General features: G+C 37.0%; 1 protein-coding gene across 5 annotated transcripts in view; it reads left to right on the top strand.

Annotated features, from left to right (window-relative positions):
- The first annotated feature begins 5,769 nt into the window (after positions 1–5,769).
- Positions 5,770–21,387, top strand: part of EMB1974 (NHL domain-containing protein) — a 34,950-nt gene continuing 19,332 nt past the window's right edge. For 2 of the 5 annotated variants that reach the window (XR_013255461.1, XR_013255462.1), the window contains exons 1-9: positions 5,770–5,938; positions 8,783–8,897; positions 9,371–9,459; positions 9,901–10,060; positions 10,170–10,308; positions 12,125–12,218; positions 15,071–15,211; positions 17,056–17,156; positions 17,821–17,934. Coding sequence is in view for 3 of the 5 variants with exons in the window: in XM_077396723.1 (XP_077252838.1) it covers positions 5,875–5,938; positions 8,783–8,897; positions 9,371–9,459; positions 9,901–10,060; positions 10,170–10,308; positions 12,125–12,218; positions 15,071–15,211; positions 17,056–17,156; positions 17,821–17,934 (1,017 nt within the window). In the remaining 2 variants the exon portion in view is untranslated. Of the gene's footprint in view, positions 5,939–8,782; positions 8,898–9,359; positions 9,460–9,900; positions 10,061–10,169; positions 10,309–12,124; positions 12,219–15,070; positions 15,212–17,055; positions 17,157–17,820; positions 17,935–21,387 lie in introns of those variants that run through there. The other 3 variants (XM_077396723.1, XM_077396721.1, XM_077396722.1) reach the window with 3 other exon arrangements.

The raw sequence follows: 21,387 nt of genomic DNA, 5'->3' as shown, positions 1-21,387 counted from the left end.
TATCTACGGTGACCAGCAACAATCGGATGAGACCAATGGCATTCTACTTTAAATTAGTTTTTGGGCAGTCAACACATAACCTTTCTATTGGTCTGCGTCGAGGATCCACTTGCTACTGGTCTCTTATTTCGGCTATAAATCGTAATATAATCGATGCCGCTCATTTTAAACTAAATTCTAAAGTAAGGATATTCTGATTGTATCGAGCAAATCATTACATGTTGCATGTTTAAGACATGCTTTACAACCATGAATTTTTTTTAATGATAAATTGGTTTCTCAAGTGGCGAGAGAGGGTTTGGGAGAGTGGGAGAAGGAGAGACTTGAGAGGGCATGAATGAGCAGAGGATGAGAACCGAGAAGGGGCTAAAAACAAGAAGAAGAAGAAATCATATTTTAAGCCGAGTTTTTCGCTTCCTTGTTTGCAGGCATTTCTTATCCTCTCCTCACTCGGTCTCTCTCCCCTGTCTATCCCTCTCCACGCCCTCATGGTAGCCAAACATGCCCATATTTTATGTTCATGATAAATTGGAAAATGTTGGACCCAACCATCACTATGACTCAGGGAAGAACCATAGCTCAGTTTGTCATGTGTATGGACGACTCACATTTGAAGAGTTACAGAACACTAATAGTTGTTAAAGTATAAAAGATTTGATAACAGCTCCTCCGACAGCATAAGTTTTTTGGAGTAACTAGTTGTTTCACATGGTATAAGACCCAAAGGTCCTGAGTTCAAACCTCCCTGATAGTAAAAATCAACACGGAATGGCCAAACCCAAAAAATGGGCCACACGTGAGGAGGGTGCCAAAGTATAAAATATTTATTAAAACCTTCCCCACTCCACCAGCTTAAGCTTTTAGAGTAACTGGTTGTTTCACAGTAGTAATAAGTAAATTTTGCAGAACACTATTAGACTTAGGCATTGACATTTAATTAGAAGGTATTTAGACTCCTTATGAGGGTTTTCTGTATACTATCTTATTGAAGAATATTATTAGATGTGTATTTGTAATCCGGTATGGGCAGATGGTGACACACATTCATACAAAGTTACAAACCCAACAATTAAAGGGCCCCACTCTGGGTGTGCCATTAGCCAAAAACAAGTGCCTTAAATGGCTGCTTTCAAATTAGCATCTAAAAGTCAAAATAGGGGATCGTCCACATTCATTGATCGAATGGTTAGGATCATCAATTCATCATACAAAAAGGTCAAAAGGGTCTAATCGCTGCATCTCCATTCCATTCATTACTAGGAAGGGTATTTTTGACATTTCGAACGAAAGGCCTATGATCTATTGGCAACAAAAAAATAAACGAGACTTGAGGGCTATTGATAGAGTGAAAATATCATTCTCGTGAGTATTATGTTTGGCAGCCATGTGAAATTATCATTTTATGGGGGTATTCATTGAAGAGGGAAGGAGAGGGGGGCCCTGTTTGGATTGCAAGAAAAACATTTCTAAGAAAATTTTTCCTTTCCATGATTTAGAGGGAAATATTATTATTATGGTTAATTTAGGAGGATATTATCATAAATTGAAGTCCCCCTAAGTAAAAATTGAATAGGGTTGGATCAGTTTATCTTTTGTGTAAAAAAAGTAAGAAATTTTGGAAATATTTTCCTTTCCAAAACTAATGAAAGAAAATACCAATTTAATTGAAATAAAACCATATAACAGGCCATATATGGCAAGAAGCTAATAAAGGAGGTGACCACTTTTCTAAGACTGTCCCCTGGTAGGGGCACGTTAGCCTTTGTAACTAGTGAACTCGTAGCGGTCTCCAAATTACCTACCAAAATATAAAATAAAAGAGGAAAATGATTGTACGCTCGAGTGTACCTAACCTTAGGTACGCTCGAGTGCCAAATCACATGGGTCCCACATTTTTTTTGGTCATCTAAACGATTCATTTGCAAGGCCCCATCATAGATAGGGTGCATACAAAAAAATCAGCTCCATAGGATCATCCTAACCCATCCATTTGTGGAGGTCAAAATGGACACACACTGTTTGTCCACAAATCTGCCAATTTTGCACTCCAGTTTTGGAGGGGTTAGGATGATTCAATGGTGTTGATTTTTCGTACACACCCTATCTATGATGGGGCCTTGCAAATGAATGGTTTAGATGACCAAAAAAAATGTGGGACCCATGTGATTTGGCACTCGAGCGTACCTAAGGTTAGGTACACTCGAGCGTACAATCCTTTTCCTCAAAATAAAATCATATACCTGCACCTTTCCAATTCAAAATCAACTATAAACACTTTTGAAAGTGTATTTCATAGTATTGATATTCTAACCCCGCATCTGGTTCTAATAAAAGGAGAGCCAACTCTGAGATTGCAATCGCCTCTAACTCCTACGGAGTTTGAAATTCCTTTTTCGCCGCCATCGGTGTTAGACAATCTACCATAGATTCGAATGTGAATATCTAAGATGGCCGCCAATGAAAAACCATATTCACCACGCATTACAACATGAAAAGTGTTCATGTTGCCATTCGGAGAAGGAATGAAGAGATGGAAATTGACGGAGTTCTCTACAGGAGAGTTGGGCGGGATGATAGAGAAATGCAATGGGTTGAACTTTCCCTGTCCAAAGTTATAACTCATGTTGAGTGAAAGATCTTTGTACGCGGGATTTGAAGTATCGATAAAGGCCGCATCTTCAACAAACAAGTCTAGTTCTACGGACTTGTCCGGTGAACGTTTGAATATTAAGAGAGCTGCTACTATTCCAGCAAAGAATATGAGACCTATGATTGGTAAAATCCAAGTTTTCTTGCTCTTTTCTCCCATTGTTTTGATCTCCCTGGTTACAAGAGGTGGAGAGAGTGTCTTTTCTTCCAAGAGACTAAGGCTAGGTAGGGCTGGCAATTTCACCCGAAAAAGAGGGGATCCGCCCCGCCCCGCCCCGTTTGGGGAGGGGATTCCCCGATTTGAAAGGGGAAGGGGAAGGGGAATATAAAAATTCCCCGGTGCGGGGAGGGGAAGGGGAAGGGGATGGAGTTGTCCCCGCCCCGCCCCGCTAATCAATGCCATTTTTTTGAAAATTTTTAAGTGTTTTTTTTAAGGAAAACGACTAGAAACTCTGGATCGGCTACAAGATTCCCCCAAACATAAACTTAGCTTGTCTTTTCCTTTTAATTAGCTTCTGAGAGCATTTTGGGAACTATAATAACCTTTTCACAGATGTTGAAATAATAAAGACAAGCTGAGAGCCTGAGACGCTGAGTGTATGCAATTCTCAAAAAATCGTAGTGCCAACAGAATTTTAGGGTTGGATTGCAGGTTTTAATTTTCAACAAGAAAAATTTAGCTACTAGAAATTTGTTTCATGTCAGCACTAGACTGAATTGCAGTTAAAGAAATAAGTCATTTGTTGATTTTGTTCTCTTCTCCATTCTCATTTCTCATGCTCATCTGGGGGTTAACATGCTATACAGAATGAACTAATGAACATTATTTTGCGTGTGTGAGCGCCCACTTATGGACTTTTAAAGTTCATTGTGACTACTGAAATAGTTACTTTTTGCACATTGGCTGCCTGTTAATGAAGGTAATCCTGGTGCTCATTTCCTATTTATCATTCCATAATTTATGCAGAAAATTGCTGAAAGATGAGGTCCTGTTGTTATTTATGTTTGTTGTCTCATCCATGCATTTCTGATTTTGTCCATCTGTTTGTTGATCACATGAATAGAATCATAGCATTCATCACAATATTGTCTGTAATGGACGTAGAAGAAAGAAGCTCTGTTTGCTGGTTTGGTTTGGTTCCAAAGAGGGGGCGGGGCGGGGATTTTGTCCCTGAAGGATGCGGGGAGGGGAAGGGGAAGGGGAAGGGGATTAGATATTCCCCGCGGGGAGGGGAGGGGGATTCCCCACCATCCCCGCAGAGGGGAAGGGGAAGGGGAGGGGGAAAATTCCCCGCAAAGGGGAAGGGTAAGGGGACCCCAACATCCGGCCCCGACCCGCCCCGTTGCCACCCCTAAGGCTAGGTGAAGAGATTGCAAGAGAGAATGTGGAAACGTGTGGAAGACAAAGGAACGTACATATATATAGTAATTTATTTACAAAGAGATGATTGGTTTATTTCTTTTCTTGAAAAGGCTGATAATAAGTTAGTAATTGTCTTTTATGCAGGTATCTTAAAAAAAAAAAAAAGTATCTTAAGTTAAAAAATTGACCTTCTAAATATGATTACAAATAATTTAGAAAGTTAGATTTAAGGCTGTTATTAGTTGTGTTATCGAGCTAGGATTTGTTTTTGCTAAAAAAGTCCGAAATAAGGTTAGGCTGAACCATTCAATCCCTCTATAGATCGGAGGGTTAGGATCAACCTATGGAAATGATTTTTGGGGACAACCTATTTAGGTTGTGGCCGATCTAATGGACGGTTAGGATCAACCTATGGAAATGATTTTTGGGGACAACCTATTTAGGTTGTGGCCGATCTAATGGACGGTTTGGATCATCCTATGGTGCGGGCCATAGCTTTATTTTTAATCAAAAGAGGAGGGCGATCATCAAAATCCTGTAGTGGTGATATCATTTCCCTTTGGATATTATCTTATGAGGGTTGCTGGGAAGACGATCCTGTTTTCGCTAGAAAATATGAGGCTTTATATTTTCCTCTCCATATCCAAATGCTTGTTCTACTGCCTGGCTAAGCTAACGAGAATCCTCAATCAGGATTCCGAAATGATCCAATTAATATCTGCTCGCCTACCAGCTTTCAAATAACTACTCTTCTAATTGTCGATCCCATCATGTTTACCGAAATAAAGTAAGTACTAAGCCCTCAAGCATGTATAATTATTTTCATTAGAGTGATCAAAGTTTGTCACGTGAAAAAGTGGTTTCCTTCTTAAATTTACATACCTGCGACTTAAAATTATGTCATTTATGGCCACGTTTGGATGCCTCATGTTTTTTGTATTTGTATTTGTATTTGGATTTGAGTTTTGGATACAAAATACATCAATCATTGGCATGCTCATATTGTACCAAAGAGGGCACTGTTAACACAGCAAGGTCAAGGAGCAGCGAGGATGAAGGTAATTTCCAAATAATGTCTCGTAGAAAATATCTGAAAATCAGTTTTTTTTTCACTATTGTAGCTGATTTAGAAATCAATGGATCCAATCAAGTTTCAAATCTCAACTACAAATGTGAAAAATCCAAATCTAAATCTCGTGGGGATCTAAATGCGACCTAGGGATTTTTTGTATGAATATCTGTGGTGTGGAGATTTTATATAGTGTAAGCCTTTATAGTTCCTTATTTTTCAAAAAGTACTATAAAGACAACACCATAGGATGATCCAAAGTCCAAACCGTCCATGTGATGGGCCACAACGTAAATAGGTTGTGCGCAAAAAATCATTTCTATAGGATGATCCCAACCCTCCTACCTATAGAGGAACTGCTTATTATGAAAACCTCATAGATCAGAGGGCTGGGATCATCCTACGGAAATGATTTTTTGAGGAACAGCCTATTTACGTTGTGTTCCATCTTATGGATGGTTTGGATCATCCTATGATGGGTGGCCCGTACAGTACTTTTTGAAAAATAAGGGACTGGAAGGGCTTACACGGTATTAAAACTCGTGTGTTGTGGAGATGTACAATCTTGAAAGCGTTAAAAATTGCCAACTGTTCACGTCAAAATCACTTTATCAGGGGGGTGCATGCGTAATTCAGGGGGTTGAAAATATCATCTCGCTCTTGAAAGTTAAAAGTAACCTAAGCAAAACATTAGTAACCCTACTTCTTAGTCAGTCGAGAAATTAGAAACCCTTTTTCCATTACTTTTCATTTCAATTCTTTATACAGTCTCTGTTGGATAGCTGTAATTTCAATGGCTTTCAGATTACGTCGTCTCAGAGAAATTTCTAGGGTTCTTCCTCGATTTTTCTATTCTGGTAATCAGTCTTTCGTGCCTTCATCAACCCTTCTTTTTTTTGCAGATTGTTTTGAATGGCACTGCTTTTTTGTTTTCCTCCTGTTGGAAATAGATCTTTTATCCAATACATTTATTATTCCTCTTTGCATTGTTTACCTTGTATTGTGATTGTTAATGTAGTACCAAAAGAGTTATGCATGAATTTGTGACTAGCATAGAACCCTAACTTTCAATTTCTTCCTGTTTTTAGCTGTTTATAGATCAACTCTCAATTTTAGGTCATGTGTAATTTTCATTTACTATAACATGACAAATTTTAGAATTTAAGGTGTAATTAGAATTTAACCAAACACTTACTGAGCAGCTGCACTTAAACTCACTGTTTAAAAGCGCACCGCATCAATCACCAGCTCAGTTGAGTCGGCTCCCTTTTACCTTGGCCGAGTTCTAGCCTGAGTCAATGTTTTGTCCTTAGAAGCAAGAAGCGGGGGCGGGAGCGGGGGCGGGGAAGCGTGGGTTCTAGAAAAGTCTAAGTTTGGGAGCGCCATGGGAGCGTGTATGTAATATTTTCTTTATATATCTTTCAAAATTCAAGCACATCAAAAAATAATAGTTTCTAACCATTTTCATATGTATCTTTCAAAATTTAAGTACATCTAAAAGCTAATTTCTAACCATCTTCACCATCTTCATTTGTGTGCACTCGTTCCTCGTGCCTTCTGAAGATGCACAAGCCTTTGTGCTTTCTCCAACGAATTACTTTGAAGAGTTGGAGGAGTTTGATATAAGGAAGTTGGTGATCGTGGGGCTTATAGAGTAATAGAAGCAAGCTGTGAGCGTCATTAGAGCAGTTCCTGTCTCTCTGGGGTCGCGCTCCCTGGAAGCTCCTTCCTAAGGAGCGCGGAATCGAGGTTCCGAGGTGGGAGCGGCACCCCGAGAGGAGGTTCCTACTTCTAAGGTTTTGTCTTTCCAAGTCATTCAAAACTCCTTTTGAGTCGCTCGAGTTAATGAAAAATCGACATTGTCAATCATTAACTCTCCCAACTAGTCCCTTATTGTTGCCGAGTTGTCATCCGATTCCGAGTTTTGAAACATTGCTTAAACTGTGAACCTTTCCATGATAGGATATTAGGATATGATAGTGGCATTTTGCCAAAGGGTAGGACTTGAAGATCAAGCCAAGGCAGATTTCTCTCTCGGCGCTTAAAGAATGTTTTCTCAAAATTAGCCCAATGTTTCCTCCCACAAAGGATGAATAATTTTATCTTCTCACCTGTATATGATTATATTTGGTTTAAAATCCTATTTGTATTTTCGTACTGTAATTTTCATTTCCTGTTACATGATTAATTCGGAACGCTAAGATGCAATAAGCATTCAAAAAAAAAAAAACCCATTATGGAGCAGCTGCACTTAAACTACGAAGTATGGACCTTTCCATTATAGGAGATGATAGCGGCTCTTTGTCAAAGGTTGGGCCTTGAGGATCTAGCGAAGGAGGGCTTCTCTCTTGGCACTAAAAGCACGTTTTCTCGAAAATAGCCAATGTTTCTTACTTTGTTTCAGAATGCGTGATGCATATATCTGGTGTAAAATCCTAATTGTATTTAAATTTTCTTTCCGGTAACATTAGTAATTTGGGACTCTAAGAAGCAATAAGAATTCAAATGAACACTTGCTGAGCAGCTGCATTTGAGACGCAAACCTTCTATGATAGGACTAGGAGATGGTAGTGGCGTTTTGTCAAAGGGTAGGCGTTCAAGATCTGGTCAAGGTGGGCTTCTCTCTTGGTGCTTAAAACATGTTTTCTTGATGTCTTTTTTCCTACTGAGGATGAGTAATTTTCAATCTTCCCACTTGTAATGTGTAATGCACATGGATCTATATATGATTACATTTGGTGTAACATCATGCTGGTATTTAAATGCTGTTTATTTTTTTCTTTTTTCTGGTGGAGTTTCTTCTGGAAAACACATTCTGTATGCTTCGGTAGAAATTGATCATAGTTCTATCTGTATGTTGGCATGAATGGCAGACGACATATTTAGTTAATATTTGTTACTAAATCCAGGGCGCGCTCATTGGTAATTCAGATGTGTGCAAGTGCAAGCAGAGTGAAGACATCGATTTTTAAATTTCATTCTACATAACAATGTGTTACTTTTAAAATTAAAAAACAACAACAATGTGTTACTTCGAAGATCTCAGGCTTAGTTCCTGCTTACCTCTAAAGAAGAAGTGTTCTTGGTGGGTATTTCTGCAGTGTTTGAGTATTGATGTCATATTGGAACTGGTTCATAGAACTTTCCATTTGTTGAAAACTTGTTTGTGAAGAGAAATAATTATATCTGAAACTATGCTGTTCCATGATTTTTTCTGTTGGCAATCTGGTACGTAGTTATTCTAGAATGTAACTAATGTACTGTATGGGTTTATAACTGCTGATATACTTCATGAACTATCCTATGCACTTATACAGTTACATACATGTGTGCTTATATTCCACATCTAGCATAATTGTCAAACCGAGAAAGCCAGAGTGTTTTTTTTTTTTTTTGGGAGGGTGGGGTTAAATTCTAGTTGTTCTCAGATTCAGCCAATAAATTGTGTCACAACTTATAAGTTATTATTATTATTATTACTTTTTTGCGCATTTATTTAAGCTAAATTAATTGCTTTATGATTCTTATCATGTACCGAGGAGTAAGAGGGGAGGGGTTCTAGTTGTTCTCAGATTCAGCCAATAAATTTTGTCACAACTCATAAGTTATTTTTATTTTTTTCATTTATTTCTACGAAATTAATTGCTTTCTGATTCTTATCATGTACCATGGAGTAATATTTTTTTTTCTTCATTGCTCAGGTATTCATAGTCAGCAATATAACAGAATGTTTCCTGCTTCATATACAATCCCTTTGTGTCCTCAAGGGGTGAAAATAAATGACAGTACAGCAGATAGAAGGTGTCAGATTCACAGGTAAATAAATAATTTGGCCGCAGCCTTTACGAGATCTGTATTCAATTTCATGTTTAGATTATCATTTTTTTGTTGACATGAATGATTTAACTTTTTCTTCCTTCTTTCCTTTTGATTATTTAGCTCTACTATTGTTTTTCAGTTTCATTTTGTTTCTTTTCTTGCACTCATAGTTGCATATGTGTCAATAGTATATTTTCCTATGAAAGGGGATATGTAGTCTAATTTATTTTCTTTAATTAAAAATGTTAATAGCTAAAAGTGATTAAACTGAGCTCATTTATCTATCCTCATGAGAATGCCACTTTTATAGAAATGTGCTTGCTTGCATCGGAATTAAAGAATTTCCTTCACTTTCTGTTGCCAAGTAGGAAGTTTAAATTATTATTTTTCAATGGGACTTTCCGTTCAAATTTTTTTGCTTGTTTGTAGCTGCTAGCACTTCTAACTTACCAATAACAGTTATTTTTCAGGTGCTCAACAGTGTCGGATTCACCTCACGAGTTTTCACCTGAAGTAGATTTTTTGACCTTTGTTGAGGCCACTCTTAATGAGCTTGAAGGTAATCTCTTTTTGTAAGCCTTTGAATTTACATCATTATGACAATCAAAACACTATCCCTTTGCATCTGAGAAAATTATATTTAGTTATATAGATGGTAAACTTTATGTAATGGTTATGATGCCAATAGTCAACTCTTCTTTGATCAATAGGAAATCAAACGTTGTCCCTCAATGCTCTGGAGCACATGTTGGAATATCTGTTAGGATACGATTGAAATAGATAGTAATTTCTAGCACACCTTTCCACCTGATGAAGATGTTATTTTCACATAACACAGTTTTTGTTATGGTTGATAATATCCGTAGCTGTAACTCAACCAGAAACAAGTTTGGAGGAAGAATTATTTTTTGGAACACTGTTCGTACCTAGTTAATTTCAAAGTTCTCTTTTATATGCTTGAAGCATCATATTGAATTCTTTTTTCCAATTACATTCACAGGTCCTTATCATTGTTGGTTGAATAAAATTGGGGAAAGCAAGGAAATCTTCAGTAGAGATGGTATTTTCCTAGTTATTGCAGGCATTTTCCTTGAGGACGTTATGCCATTTGGCTGTGACCATATTCTTATGTTAGAAAGAGTAAAGTTGCTTCAACAGAGGTACTTATGTGGAACCATCTGCCTATCATTATAGAACTTTTTTGGTGTATAAGATACTTTTAAAAATATGATGAATTTGTGTAAGCTAGTTAGGTTTTTGTTGTTGCAGGTATCCAAAGCTTAATATTTTTGGCTTTCAGCCTTGTAATTCACTTTCTTCTGTTGCTACTCAAGCTCACATAACCCAGACTATCATGAAGGAGTACATAACATTTCCTATCTTGTTGTCTAACAAGAATTTTACTGAGGTGAGATGCACTCCTTTTTTAATCATTATGTTGTACAAAACCATTTTATATTAAAAAAAACGTAGAATCCTTGTGTGAACAAAGATAAGCTTATTGTTTTTTGCAATCGACAATTCAATACACGCCTTAATGTTGTTACAAAGGGATGTATAAACATGATGTATGGGATTCAATTCCATGGTCCTAAAGATACATTTGAGATTCTTTTGAAAGATTTTGTCTACCATTGCTGACCTAAGAACCTTTATACAAGTAACCAATTGATTTTTGACCATTTTAGGAAAGAAAAAAAAAACTTGAATGATCAAAATTCCCATTCGTGCGGCTTGTTTGCATGAATTGGAGAGAGAAAGAGTTGATGCCTATCCTTGCTTTCATCGCAAGTCATCAGCTTGTGGATCTATGATGATGATTCAAATGATGAGAGAAGGGATCCTCTGCCTAACTCACCAGCCCATCCAAATGACTTGTCATGCTCCTGGGCTAAAGCCTCACTTGCAATGATGTTCGCCGGCTCGTAACGCCTCAATTATATATGTACCAAGAGTGGATGATTTGAGAATTTCATGCTTGTGTATTGCAACAAGATCCGGTACTGCAATAAAAGCTTGAAACCATCTTGTGGTATTGTAGGACGATAACATATCGGGCCCAAAATCTCTGTTTCTGGACGGAATCCCGCAGCCCAAAAGTCACTTGAAAGCTGTTTGCTAATGGTGAAAATTGCCTCTTGCCAGAATTGAGAGTTTCTAATAGAGATGAGGAACACCAAGGTTGGGTCAAAGAAAAAGGAATTTATGAAGGTAAGAAGGGTACGTGTTTAGAAGTTGAGGTTAGGGTTCTAACATGGGAAGGAGGGACCCGAAGCTCGACTTGTGCCTCTTTTCCGTGGTCCCTTGCCTCTTTTCCGCGGTCTCTTTCCAGAATTTAGAGTTTCTAATAGAGATGAGGAACACCAAGGTTGGGTCAAAGAAAAAGGAATTTATAAAGCTAAGAAGGGTACATGTTTAGAAGTTGAGGTTAGGGTTCTAACATGGGAAGGAGGGACCCGAAGCTCGACTTGTGCCTCTTTTCCGTGGTCCCTTGGTTCTAACATGTTCAGTCCAAGATGGTTGCTGGAAATATCTGAACAGCTGGAGATTTAAAAATCTAATCACCAGACTAATACAGCATGAAACAATCCATAAACAACCCAAAGAACGATCTATGGTGGAAACTATAGAGCAAGCAAGAAATAATTCACACTTACAACAATAAATAAACCCCTGATGAAGAGAAGAGAGAACAAAGAATATGAAATGACTTATTTGTAGGAAAAATGCTTGAAATCTAGCCCCAAGTTCCACTGCAAATCCATGAACTGGATGATGCATCCAAGTACACTTTTTCATAAAAAAATACAGAATCCATAAACCATAATTGATCCCCTCTCCTCTCTTCCCCTTGAAATCTTAACATAATGTTAACTGAAAGGGCACAATTACCTCTCCCACAAGTCCCCTATTTCAACGTTAACTGATACCTTTTATGTCCAACTCGAATAAACTTTAGATAAAAGAAACCACCAAGTCACTAACTAAACTTAAACAAGAAAGTAAGTCTCCCTAAGGTTACTTAAAGGGTCATGGCCACACACGCCAATCCTTGGTGGGCGATGGCTTACACATGGATCATTTATGTTGTTGCAATTGCAAATGTTCAATGCTCTTGCTTTGGAACGGTTGCAACTTGCTCTACTTTTTGATGTTATCATATTGTTGAATCATTATGATTTTATGATTTCTTATGTTCATTAGTTGTTTTGGAATGGATTCAGATGATAAATGGGACGTGCTACTTGTTCTGTGAAGGTTTTGGGAGACCTTTGCTGTATCATATGAAGGATGTGGACTTTGGAATGATTGTCAAGGGTATGCTTTACAATTAAATTTATTTTAAAAAGATGCATTCTAATATTTCTCAAGGTTGTGAAGTTTTTTCTATTGCGTTGTATTTTTTGATAAAGCAATTACAAAAGATATCAATTAAATCCTGTTATGTGAAACCTAAACTATGTCCTGCAATTAATCTCTAATGCTTTTTTGTGCTGGGAGTCTGAAGGTAGTTAGGATATACACAAAGACATTTTTTTTAAATGGATACACAAAGACTGACATTTATGCTTGGGACAAAGGCTTAGTTGAGTTGAGTTGAGTTTTGTATACACAAAGACATTTATATTAATGCATTTTTGGTCCTTGGATATTTTTGATTTTAAACGTAATGATTATGCAATTTATTTGGTCTGTCAATGAATTTCGAAGGTTGTCTAGTCTCTTGATGTATGAATCATCATTTATGAGCATGGAATATTGATGTTTCTTTTTGGGAAATGTTATCAGCACTACTGTACTTTGATGAGGGCACTCCTCACTTTATTAAAAGTACGGTATGGCCCGCACCACAGGATGATCCAAACCGTCCATTGGATGGACCACAGCCTAAATAGGTTGTGCCCCAAAAATTATTTCCATAGGTTGATCCTCACCCTCCGATCTATAGAGGGTTAGGATCAACCCTCTTACATTCAAATTGGAGGGTTAGGATCAACCTATGGAAATGATTTTTGGGGCACAACCTATTTAGGCTGTGGCCCATCCAGGACGATTTGGATCATCCTATGGTGCAGGCCATACCGTACTTTTAAGTTTTAATAAAGTGAGGAGTGCCCTCATCAAAATAGAGTAGTGCCGATAACATTTCCCTTCTTTTTTTTTTCAATGCTTGGAGTATTTATGTTTCTTAGTGTGGGGACTGAGTTTAAATTTTGTGTGACAATGTTTGTTACAGTCACCTGCATTTTAGTCTCTTTGATTGTTGATTTTTTGGCGGGATTTCAAAGGGAAATATTATTTTGAATAACGAGTATTAGTTCTTCACAAATTATAGATCTATCACATCGACTTATGATCTATATTCTCTTACGCAGTGGTCCCTTAGTCTTCTCCTCACTGCTTGGTTTCTGTGTACATCATGATTACATTGTTATTTACCTTTTTTGTTTTTTGACTTTTCTAAGCACATGTTTTCTCATCATAACCTTGTCTAATGACTAAGATCAATCATTAACTTTGTTACATGGATTGGGCCTTCTGAATGGGCGAAGTACCCGTCTCGGACACGTCTTAGATTCCAATACTGCGGCGATAGCTCTAGCCTTCGAGGTCTCTTTTATTTGTTTATTTGTTTTTTGTTTTTCTGAATACTACTACCACAACCTTACAATTACTGTGTGTTTTGAGCTTTATCTACCTAATAGGAAGTTTTTTATATTGAAATAAAACATTATATTTACTTAACCTATTAAAATTTTCAATATATTACCTGTTATCATTGAATTTTAAGAATTGATTAAAATATTTTGGCAAATCCACAAATCTTTCGTTTTGGGGTTTGCCCAATCTACCACTTGATACCCGTGTCAGATTCCAACACTCATTCCCGTACTGAGACTGATGCAATACAGATCATTAAACTTATCAATTGTTTTCTGTTTCGGTTTTGGTAGCACTCGATTTGTGAGATCAAAATCGTCAATGACCAAAATAGATGTCAGATATGATATTAGAGAAATAAAAATGGATGATTGAAATGCCATTTACTGCCATTACAGACACTTCTTGTTTGTAGGACTCAAACCATTTTTTTCAAGAAATGCTCAATTAATTAATAAATTGCCACCATACAAAGTGAATGGGATACTGATCACAAATGTCATAATAAATCATGTAACTGGTGACCTCTTAACAGAAAAAATATAGAATGTCTTTCCCCTTTGATGTGTGCCTGTTTCTTTTTCTTTTTCTTAAACTTATGAATCCTGGTTCCCTTTTTCTTCTTTCCTTTTCTTGTTTTTTTTTTTTTTGAAATGAAAGAATACCTTCTCTCTCTCTCTCTCTCTCTCTCTCTCTCTCTCTCTCTCTCTCTCTCAATTGCAGAAGCTATCATGCTTTGGGATGTTTTTTTTTTTTTCTGTCAAGTTACAAACCCACATTAATATTATAGATTTGTCTTTACGATTTTTGGTGACTGGAAGCTTTTGTGGCTACCAATATTTGCGTGAATATAGATTATATTTGAGGGACAATAAGATCAATCTCTTCCGAGATCGACTCATCTACGATCCTTTCTATAATTCTCAAATTTTCATTACGTCAGTATTTCTATTATTCAAGTAATGAAAAAAAAAATCTGTCTACATTTGATGAAACCTTCTCCTGATGTTCTACACTAGAGATTCAAGTCTCAAATTTGATTCTATAATTAATGCATTTGCTCGAGGAATGCTCTTTTTGGAATTTGGACTTAATAGATTTAGGGTTTCTGATATAAAATATCTTGGAACTGATACTGTACACTAGTTGTTGCTGCCTCTCTATGTTATCCTGAGGTATACTAATGTACCACCAGCAGATTCGTACTTGTTGCCATGTTTCTCGTTTTCTTCTCTAACGAAGATTCTTTATGAGGTCAATAAATAAACCCTACAGCACATCAAAGTTTGTGGGAATTTTAAAGTTTGCTGCCGTGGTATTATAGTCACTTGAATTGTCTGTTTTTTTCTTTAACCTGTTTAGCACTAGAACCTCACCTACTAATGCATGTGGATTTTATTCACATGTTCAGTTGCACAGATTGCATGTAATTTCATTCAGAGAGTGGCCTGTTTAGTTGTTAGTCTTTTCTATTGATTAATGAACGTCCTTCTGGAACAACTGTGCAGAAATTGAGGAATTGAAAGTGTCACAGAATGCAAATGCTGTGATGGCTCAGACCTCGAAAAGCACTGAAATGAGGCAATCTGAAGTCATCAAGGAACCGCTTGTTTGTTCTTCTTTCAGAAATTTACTGTTATACTTTCCAGGTATGGGTTTTGTAATAACATTCCACTTCGTAATGAGCTTGAATGATCATGGATGCTTCATGTATTTTTCTATTTTGAACGATTTCTGAAATTTATTAAAGAAATTAATTACAAGCCACCTCAATCAATATCACCAGGGAATGGGAGTTAAATGTAAAACGGATGTATCAAAACATATATTATAAATTTTTTATGTCACGTGGTCTCTTATAATCCAGGTTTTAAATTTCGGTTTCAGTCATCAGCGAAACTGAAACATTTCGCTTTCGGTGTGAAATTTCAGCCGAAATCTTGTAAAATCACAGAAACATTTCGTTACAAAATCACAGACAAAATGGGTTTTCTTTTAATTTTTTATCATTTTTGTAGAAAGATCTTGAAGGAATCTCGTGGTTCTTCTCTTTTCTATAAGCGGAGTTGATTTTTATCAGGGTTTCTGTCAAAATGTCTTTGTTTTTTTACCTGAAATATTGTATGTTATGCATATTTCTACCGAAACGTTAATAAAATCCCGAAATTTCGTGCGAAATTCCAAAATTTCGGGCGAAATCTTTTATTTTTCCGAATCCAAATGGATTTCATTTTGGCATCGGCCGAAATCGAAATATTTCGACTGGAACAAAATGTTTCGGCCGAATTTGTAACCATGGTTAACATGGGATGTTTCCTCCATTGATAAGGAAAGAAGTTCCCAGCGTGCATGCTGATCAGGATATGTACTTCATGCATTCATATGCTGCCTTTAGGCAGTAGGAAACTAACATGATATGTTTCCTGCTTCTTTATATTTATTTTGGAATGAATGCAGCGGCAAGCTCTAGCATATAAGCTAAGATTATAGTGGTAAGAAAATGAAAGAAAATGTGTATGCGATCATAATTCAAGAAGAAAAAGGGAAACAGTGATTAGTGTGATAATTCAAACAAATATGTGTTGAGAGCAGGTAGAAGAACAACTGATAACGTGGTTAAAACTAGGTAGGGATAGGCTTATCTTCAGAAGTTCACAAAGTGAAACATTTTTTCAAGGAAAAAGGCCTCCTCAAGGAAATTTGAGGACTAATTTAATCATGTGCAAAACCTTGAAAAGGATAGGATTAATGCCTATGCGACAAGAAGCAACAGTAGCTTTTGGAAATGCATGTTATTTTCTGGATGTCAAGTCCATCCATACTTTTTCTGTCCCAGTTTCGGTTTACAGAATCTATTTGTAGTGTCTTTATTATATATCTAATATCCTCTGCGCATCCCTTTCTTTCTTTTGATAGAGTTCTTGTCACTGATTAGAAGAAAGTCATAACAGCCTTGTAAATTGAATAATTAAAGGAATCAAAATTCTACTTTTATGATAGATAGACTAATTATACAGGAGCAGAAGTCAGGTATTTCAAATATTTACTCCTGTATTTTGGTTCTTAATAATGTGCTCTGCATGCTTGAGATCCCTAATTTTCTTCTAGCTGGGAAGAGGATCATTTGTTGTTCTTCTTGATGTATTTTTCAAATGTGTGGGTGACTTGATGTGCTCAAATCGATATTTACTGTGTCAATTTGTAAGATTGTGTGTTCTGTATGCTAAAGACTAATGTCTAAATAGCAAAAAAGAAAAAGAAAAAAGACTAATGTCTAAATCACTAGTTCTGTGCCCTGTTGTTGCTTTCTTTCGAACTGCTTTTTTTTTACTATTCTTGTTAACTTAATGCCCTCTCCTGTACTAATGCGAAGTCCATTTAACATATTATGAAGTTCCAATTCTTGAAAATGTGACATAAGTTGTGTCTCTTGCCTATTATATGGTTAGTTATATCAATTATTTTTTAAACATTTATTTTCTGTTGATCCCAGGCTGCATTTCAGTGGATGAAGATGGCAATCGCTTGTTCCTTTCTGACACGAATCATCACCGGATTCTCATAACCGACAGTGACGGGAAAATGTTAGACTGTGTATGTACGGAAGTGCTTTGTTTCAACTTGTGATTTTTGAAGAATTTTGTAACTTTTTCTTAGGGCCAATGTTGAGTGAGGAAATGAAATTTTTATGAATTCCAGAATGACCAATTTCTTTTGATAATGCCATAATGTCATCATGGAAACTCTATTTGACAAATTCAAATAGCTTTGCCTTAAGCTGATGCCAGCTGAGAAAAACCCATTAGATGTCCATTGGTTCTTTTGGTCTTACCAGTATTAATTAGACAATGCTACTTGATTGTTTGAGTATTTCCAGTAACCTTTTTTTTCCCTGTTTTTCCAGTAAATTCGTTGCTTGGGGTGAGGGATTTGTGTGTATATTGTTTTGTTCTTGTCTAGAACTTAGATTGGATTTTATCGAGAGACTCACCATCCCCATATGTTTCTTAATATCAAGACTTTATCATGATAGTTTTTGTGTACTATCTCATGCATTAAAAGACTGCTAGAAGGAAGAATATTTGTGGACTTTTAGCTTATTTACTCGTCATTTTTAGATTCACTTGCCTGTCTATGGGATACATTTTTGCTCCTCCTACCCCACCCTTCCTCCCCCTCTCTCAATTATGGGCTTTTCTTGTTAATGTATGCATGCCTAGATAGTGTCGATCTGGGACTAATGGAGTTCATTTGTTAGATTGGTTCCTCCCCAGGTTTTGAAGATGGTGGATTCGACTCTGCCAAATTGTTGCGCCCTGCAGCTTCTTTTTATCACGTTGCGGAGGATTGCTTATACTTTGTGGACTCAGAAGTAGGTAATCTAGCTATGACCATCTGTAGTTCTTGACACACACACACACACACACACATCTGTGTGTGTATGCATGTATATATAATCTATACTGAATGTCTAACACTATTGTTCAAGGAACATTTATTTAAAAAATACATTGCATTTCATATGTCAAAGATCCATTGCACTAACTATTGAAGGGCATCTTAAAGCCCTTCAGAACAAGGTTCTTAAAAGTGGAAAATGGAAAGGAAGTCTCCCAAGGTGTGGCAACGTAACAAGTGCAATAACCTAGAGTAATATAAATGTTATAGTTTGGAATGATATGACTTATATCCTTGATCTTAACCATGATTTAAAAGCTAAGGTTAACCATGAAAAATTAAGCGTCAAGTAATAATCATTTAAACCTATTTGTGTGCATTAAAAAATTGCGCATTGCAATGCGTGCGAAAAATGATGACCCTGATCTTATTTCTTGAGATTTGGGCTTCTATATGCGTTGCTGAGCTTGTCTTGAAGTATAGAATAAATGATATCTCATCCCGACAAGCCATCATTCGTCTAATTTTTGCTTTTACTTAATTCAAACCATGGCGGCTGCCACCTATTGCAGAGCTTAACCGCCTGTCCTATTTCATGAGATCCCAACCCGTGAACCTGCACCTTAATTGTAACTGAAAGGGAATAATATACTAAAGATAATTTTTCCTTTCGTTTACCCTTTTTTAGGCTGTAAAGGAATACTATCTTCGATTTATTCTTTTTTCTTTAGATTTTTTGGTAGGTAAGCTGGGATTGGACCTCCGAACTCCGGGTTGAAGAACAAAGCCTTGACCATTGAGCTAGAAGCTCAATCCCTTTCTTTAAAATTAAGAGGATAGAAATCTAGAAAAATAAAATATTAATATAGTATGAAACCATTTCAAAAAATAAAAATCTAATATAGTCTGAATAATCACAAATAAATATAAATTTAAAGTAACAGAAATAATATAAAAATAGAATGAAAAACTAAGAAAGGTTGGCGGGAGATCTGCATATGTGGGATATATCCATCCTTATTGAATTGCATATACATCAATGATGGAATCATTTCTGATTGGACCGTTAGTGTTGATCACCGGCCATCTATTGTTCAAGTTTGGCAGCCCCCGGAGCTTGGGTTGTTGAAATTGAATTTTGACGGTTCCAGTATAGGTGGTGTTCTTAGGGACCAAAGGGGAGATGTTATTTGGGCTTTCTCAGGTGCTATTGGAGTAACTGATGCTAGTGAATCTGAGGTCAGAGCCACTTGCCAAGGCATTCTTCAGTTGGATAAGGAATCTCTAAATAAAGTAACAGTGGAGGGAGATTCTTAATACTATCCGGTGGCTTCAGGGAACTTTCGTCCCCCCTTGGAGGTTTGCTCGTTTCTTTGATGAGATCTTGGATAAAATCGAGGGGCCATCAATTACTTTCTCCCATGTTAGAAGATCGGCGAACATTGAGGCAGATTGGCTCGCCAGGGGAGGAGTAGACAGACAAGTGTTGGAGTGGTTTGACTTTTTGCCTTCCTGATGTGGAGCCTTTCTTGTATTTTTTCTTGTTTCCTTGTTTGTTTTTAATCTTCTTGTATCTTTTGGGTTGACGCCCTTTGTCGCCCCTTTGTTCATCAATATATCCCTGCTACCAGTCAAAAAAAAAAAAAGGAATGAAAAACTAAGAAAATACAAAACCCCTAAACGATTAAAGTAAAAATAATTTTATAGCTAAGGGACATATCATTAAATAATCTTTAAAATATAATTTTAAGACCAAGTTGATAAAACCTCTACAAATATTAAAAATTAAAATAGAAACAAAAAAATTGATTAAAAATTGACAACAAAAATAGTAATAGAGAAAGGTAAAACTATAAAGAATCAAATATAATTAACTTATAAAGAACCTTCCCAAATTAAAAATGAATAAAAATACATAAGAGTTGGTTGGTTGAAATGAAAGCTTGCCTCAGGAGTTCTGTGTGATCGTAAAATCCCTACCAAGTTGAAGGGAAAGTTTTATAAGACAGCTGTGAGGCCAGCCATGCTGTACGGCTCAGAATGTTGGGCCACCAAGAAGCAGCATGTGCATAAGATGAGTGTAGCGGAGATGCAAATGCTTAGATGGATGTGCGGCCACACAAGGCTAGATAGAATTAAAAATGAAAACATTCGTAAAAAGGTGGGGGTGGCTCCAATTGAGGAGAAGATGAGAGAGCACCGCTTATGATGGTTTGGACACATCCAACGTAGGCCTTTGGATGCTCCGGTGAGAAGAGGCGACTCGTGCCAAATTGAGGGAGTAAAAAGAGGTAGGGGCAGACCGAAAACAACTTGGGTAGAAACAGTGAGGAAAGACTTGATAGCTAGGAACATAACAGAGAACATGACCTTGGATAGGATAGAATGAAAGAAAATGATCCACGTAGAAGAACCCAACTAGAACCAGGATTAGAGCCGGGTAGATTCCTTTTACCTTCTTCATGAATTTTTTTCTAAAGGATTCATTTAGTCGACCCCAACTAGTTTGGGACAAAGGCTTTGTTGAGTTGAGTTGAAACAACACGGCATAATGAAAAAAAAAAAAACAAATAACTACTGCCACATTTTTTAAAACAAGAATATAAAATATAAAAAATGTTAGTATTGCAGTGAAACTGTCATAATTAGACAAGATAAAATTCAAACAGAGGAGTTAAAAATATTGAGTTAATATTTTAATTATTAAGTACCGATGTGTGTGTTAAAGTATAAAAGGCCGGCCCAGTGCACGAGGCCCCCGCCATTGCGGGGAAAAAGGAGGGCTAGATGTACACAACCTTACCCCTGCTTTGCAGAATATAAAAGAATAAATAACGCTTTGTCCAACGGCTTAAGCTTTTGGAGGTACCGGTTGTTTCACATGGTATTAGAGCCAAAGGTCATAGAGTTCAAGCCTCCTTGATGTCAGAAATCCACATGCAATGGTCAACCCAAAAGTGGGGCCACATGTTCCACGTGTAGGCCAACCCAAAGAAGAGGGGCCACATGTGAGGGGGAGTGTTAAGTATAAATAACGCCTTCTCCAACGGCTTAAGCTTTTTGAGTTACTGGTTGTTTCACAGTGTGAAAGAGTTACCCATGTGTGAAAGCATAGTTTCAAAACTCCCCCGTGTCATTGTGTACTCCCCCGAGTTGACTCCCTTTTACCTGACCATGTTCTTATCCGAGTCCGTGTTTTGCCCTATAAAGTCAATCAAAACTCCTTTGGCTCTCCCGAGTTATGACCGTGTCAACCGAGTACTCAGCCGCATCAACTGAGTACTCTACTAGTATGCTTTGGCCGCGTTTTGACCCGCATCCTCATTTTGAAACAGTGTGTGGAAGAGGACACCTGTACCTGTAATTTTTCCATATTTTAGGAAAATATCAACTGTACCATATATGCATCTGTATCTCGTATAATAAA

The sequence above is a fragment of the Tasmannia lanceolata genome, unplaced genomic scaffold (assembly GCF_043159265.1).
Source record: "Tasmannia lanceolata isolate RefF3 unplaced genomic scaffold, GAP_Taslan_0.1 ptg000015l, whole genome shotgun sequence".
NCBI lineage: Eukaryota > Viridiplantae > Streptophyta > Magnoliopsida > Canellales > Winteraceae > Tasmannia > Tasmannia lanceolata.
The sequence above is the reverse complement of the archived record's forward strand: the minus strand, read 5'-3'. Positions and strand labels throughout refer to the sequence as shown.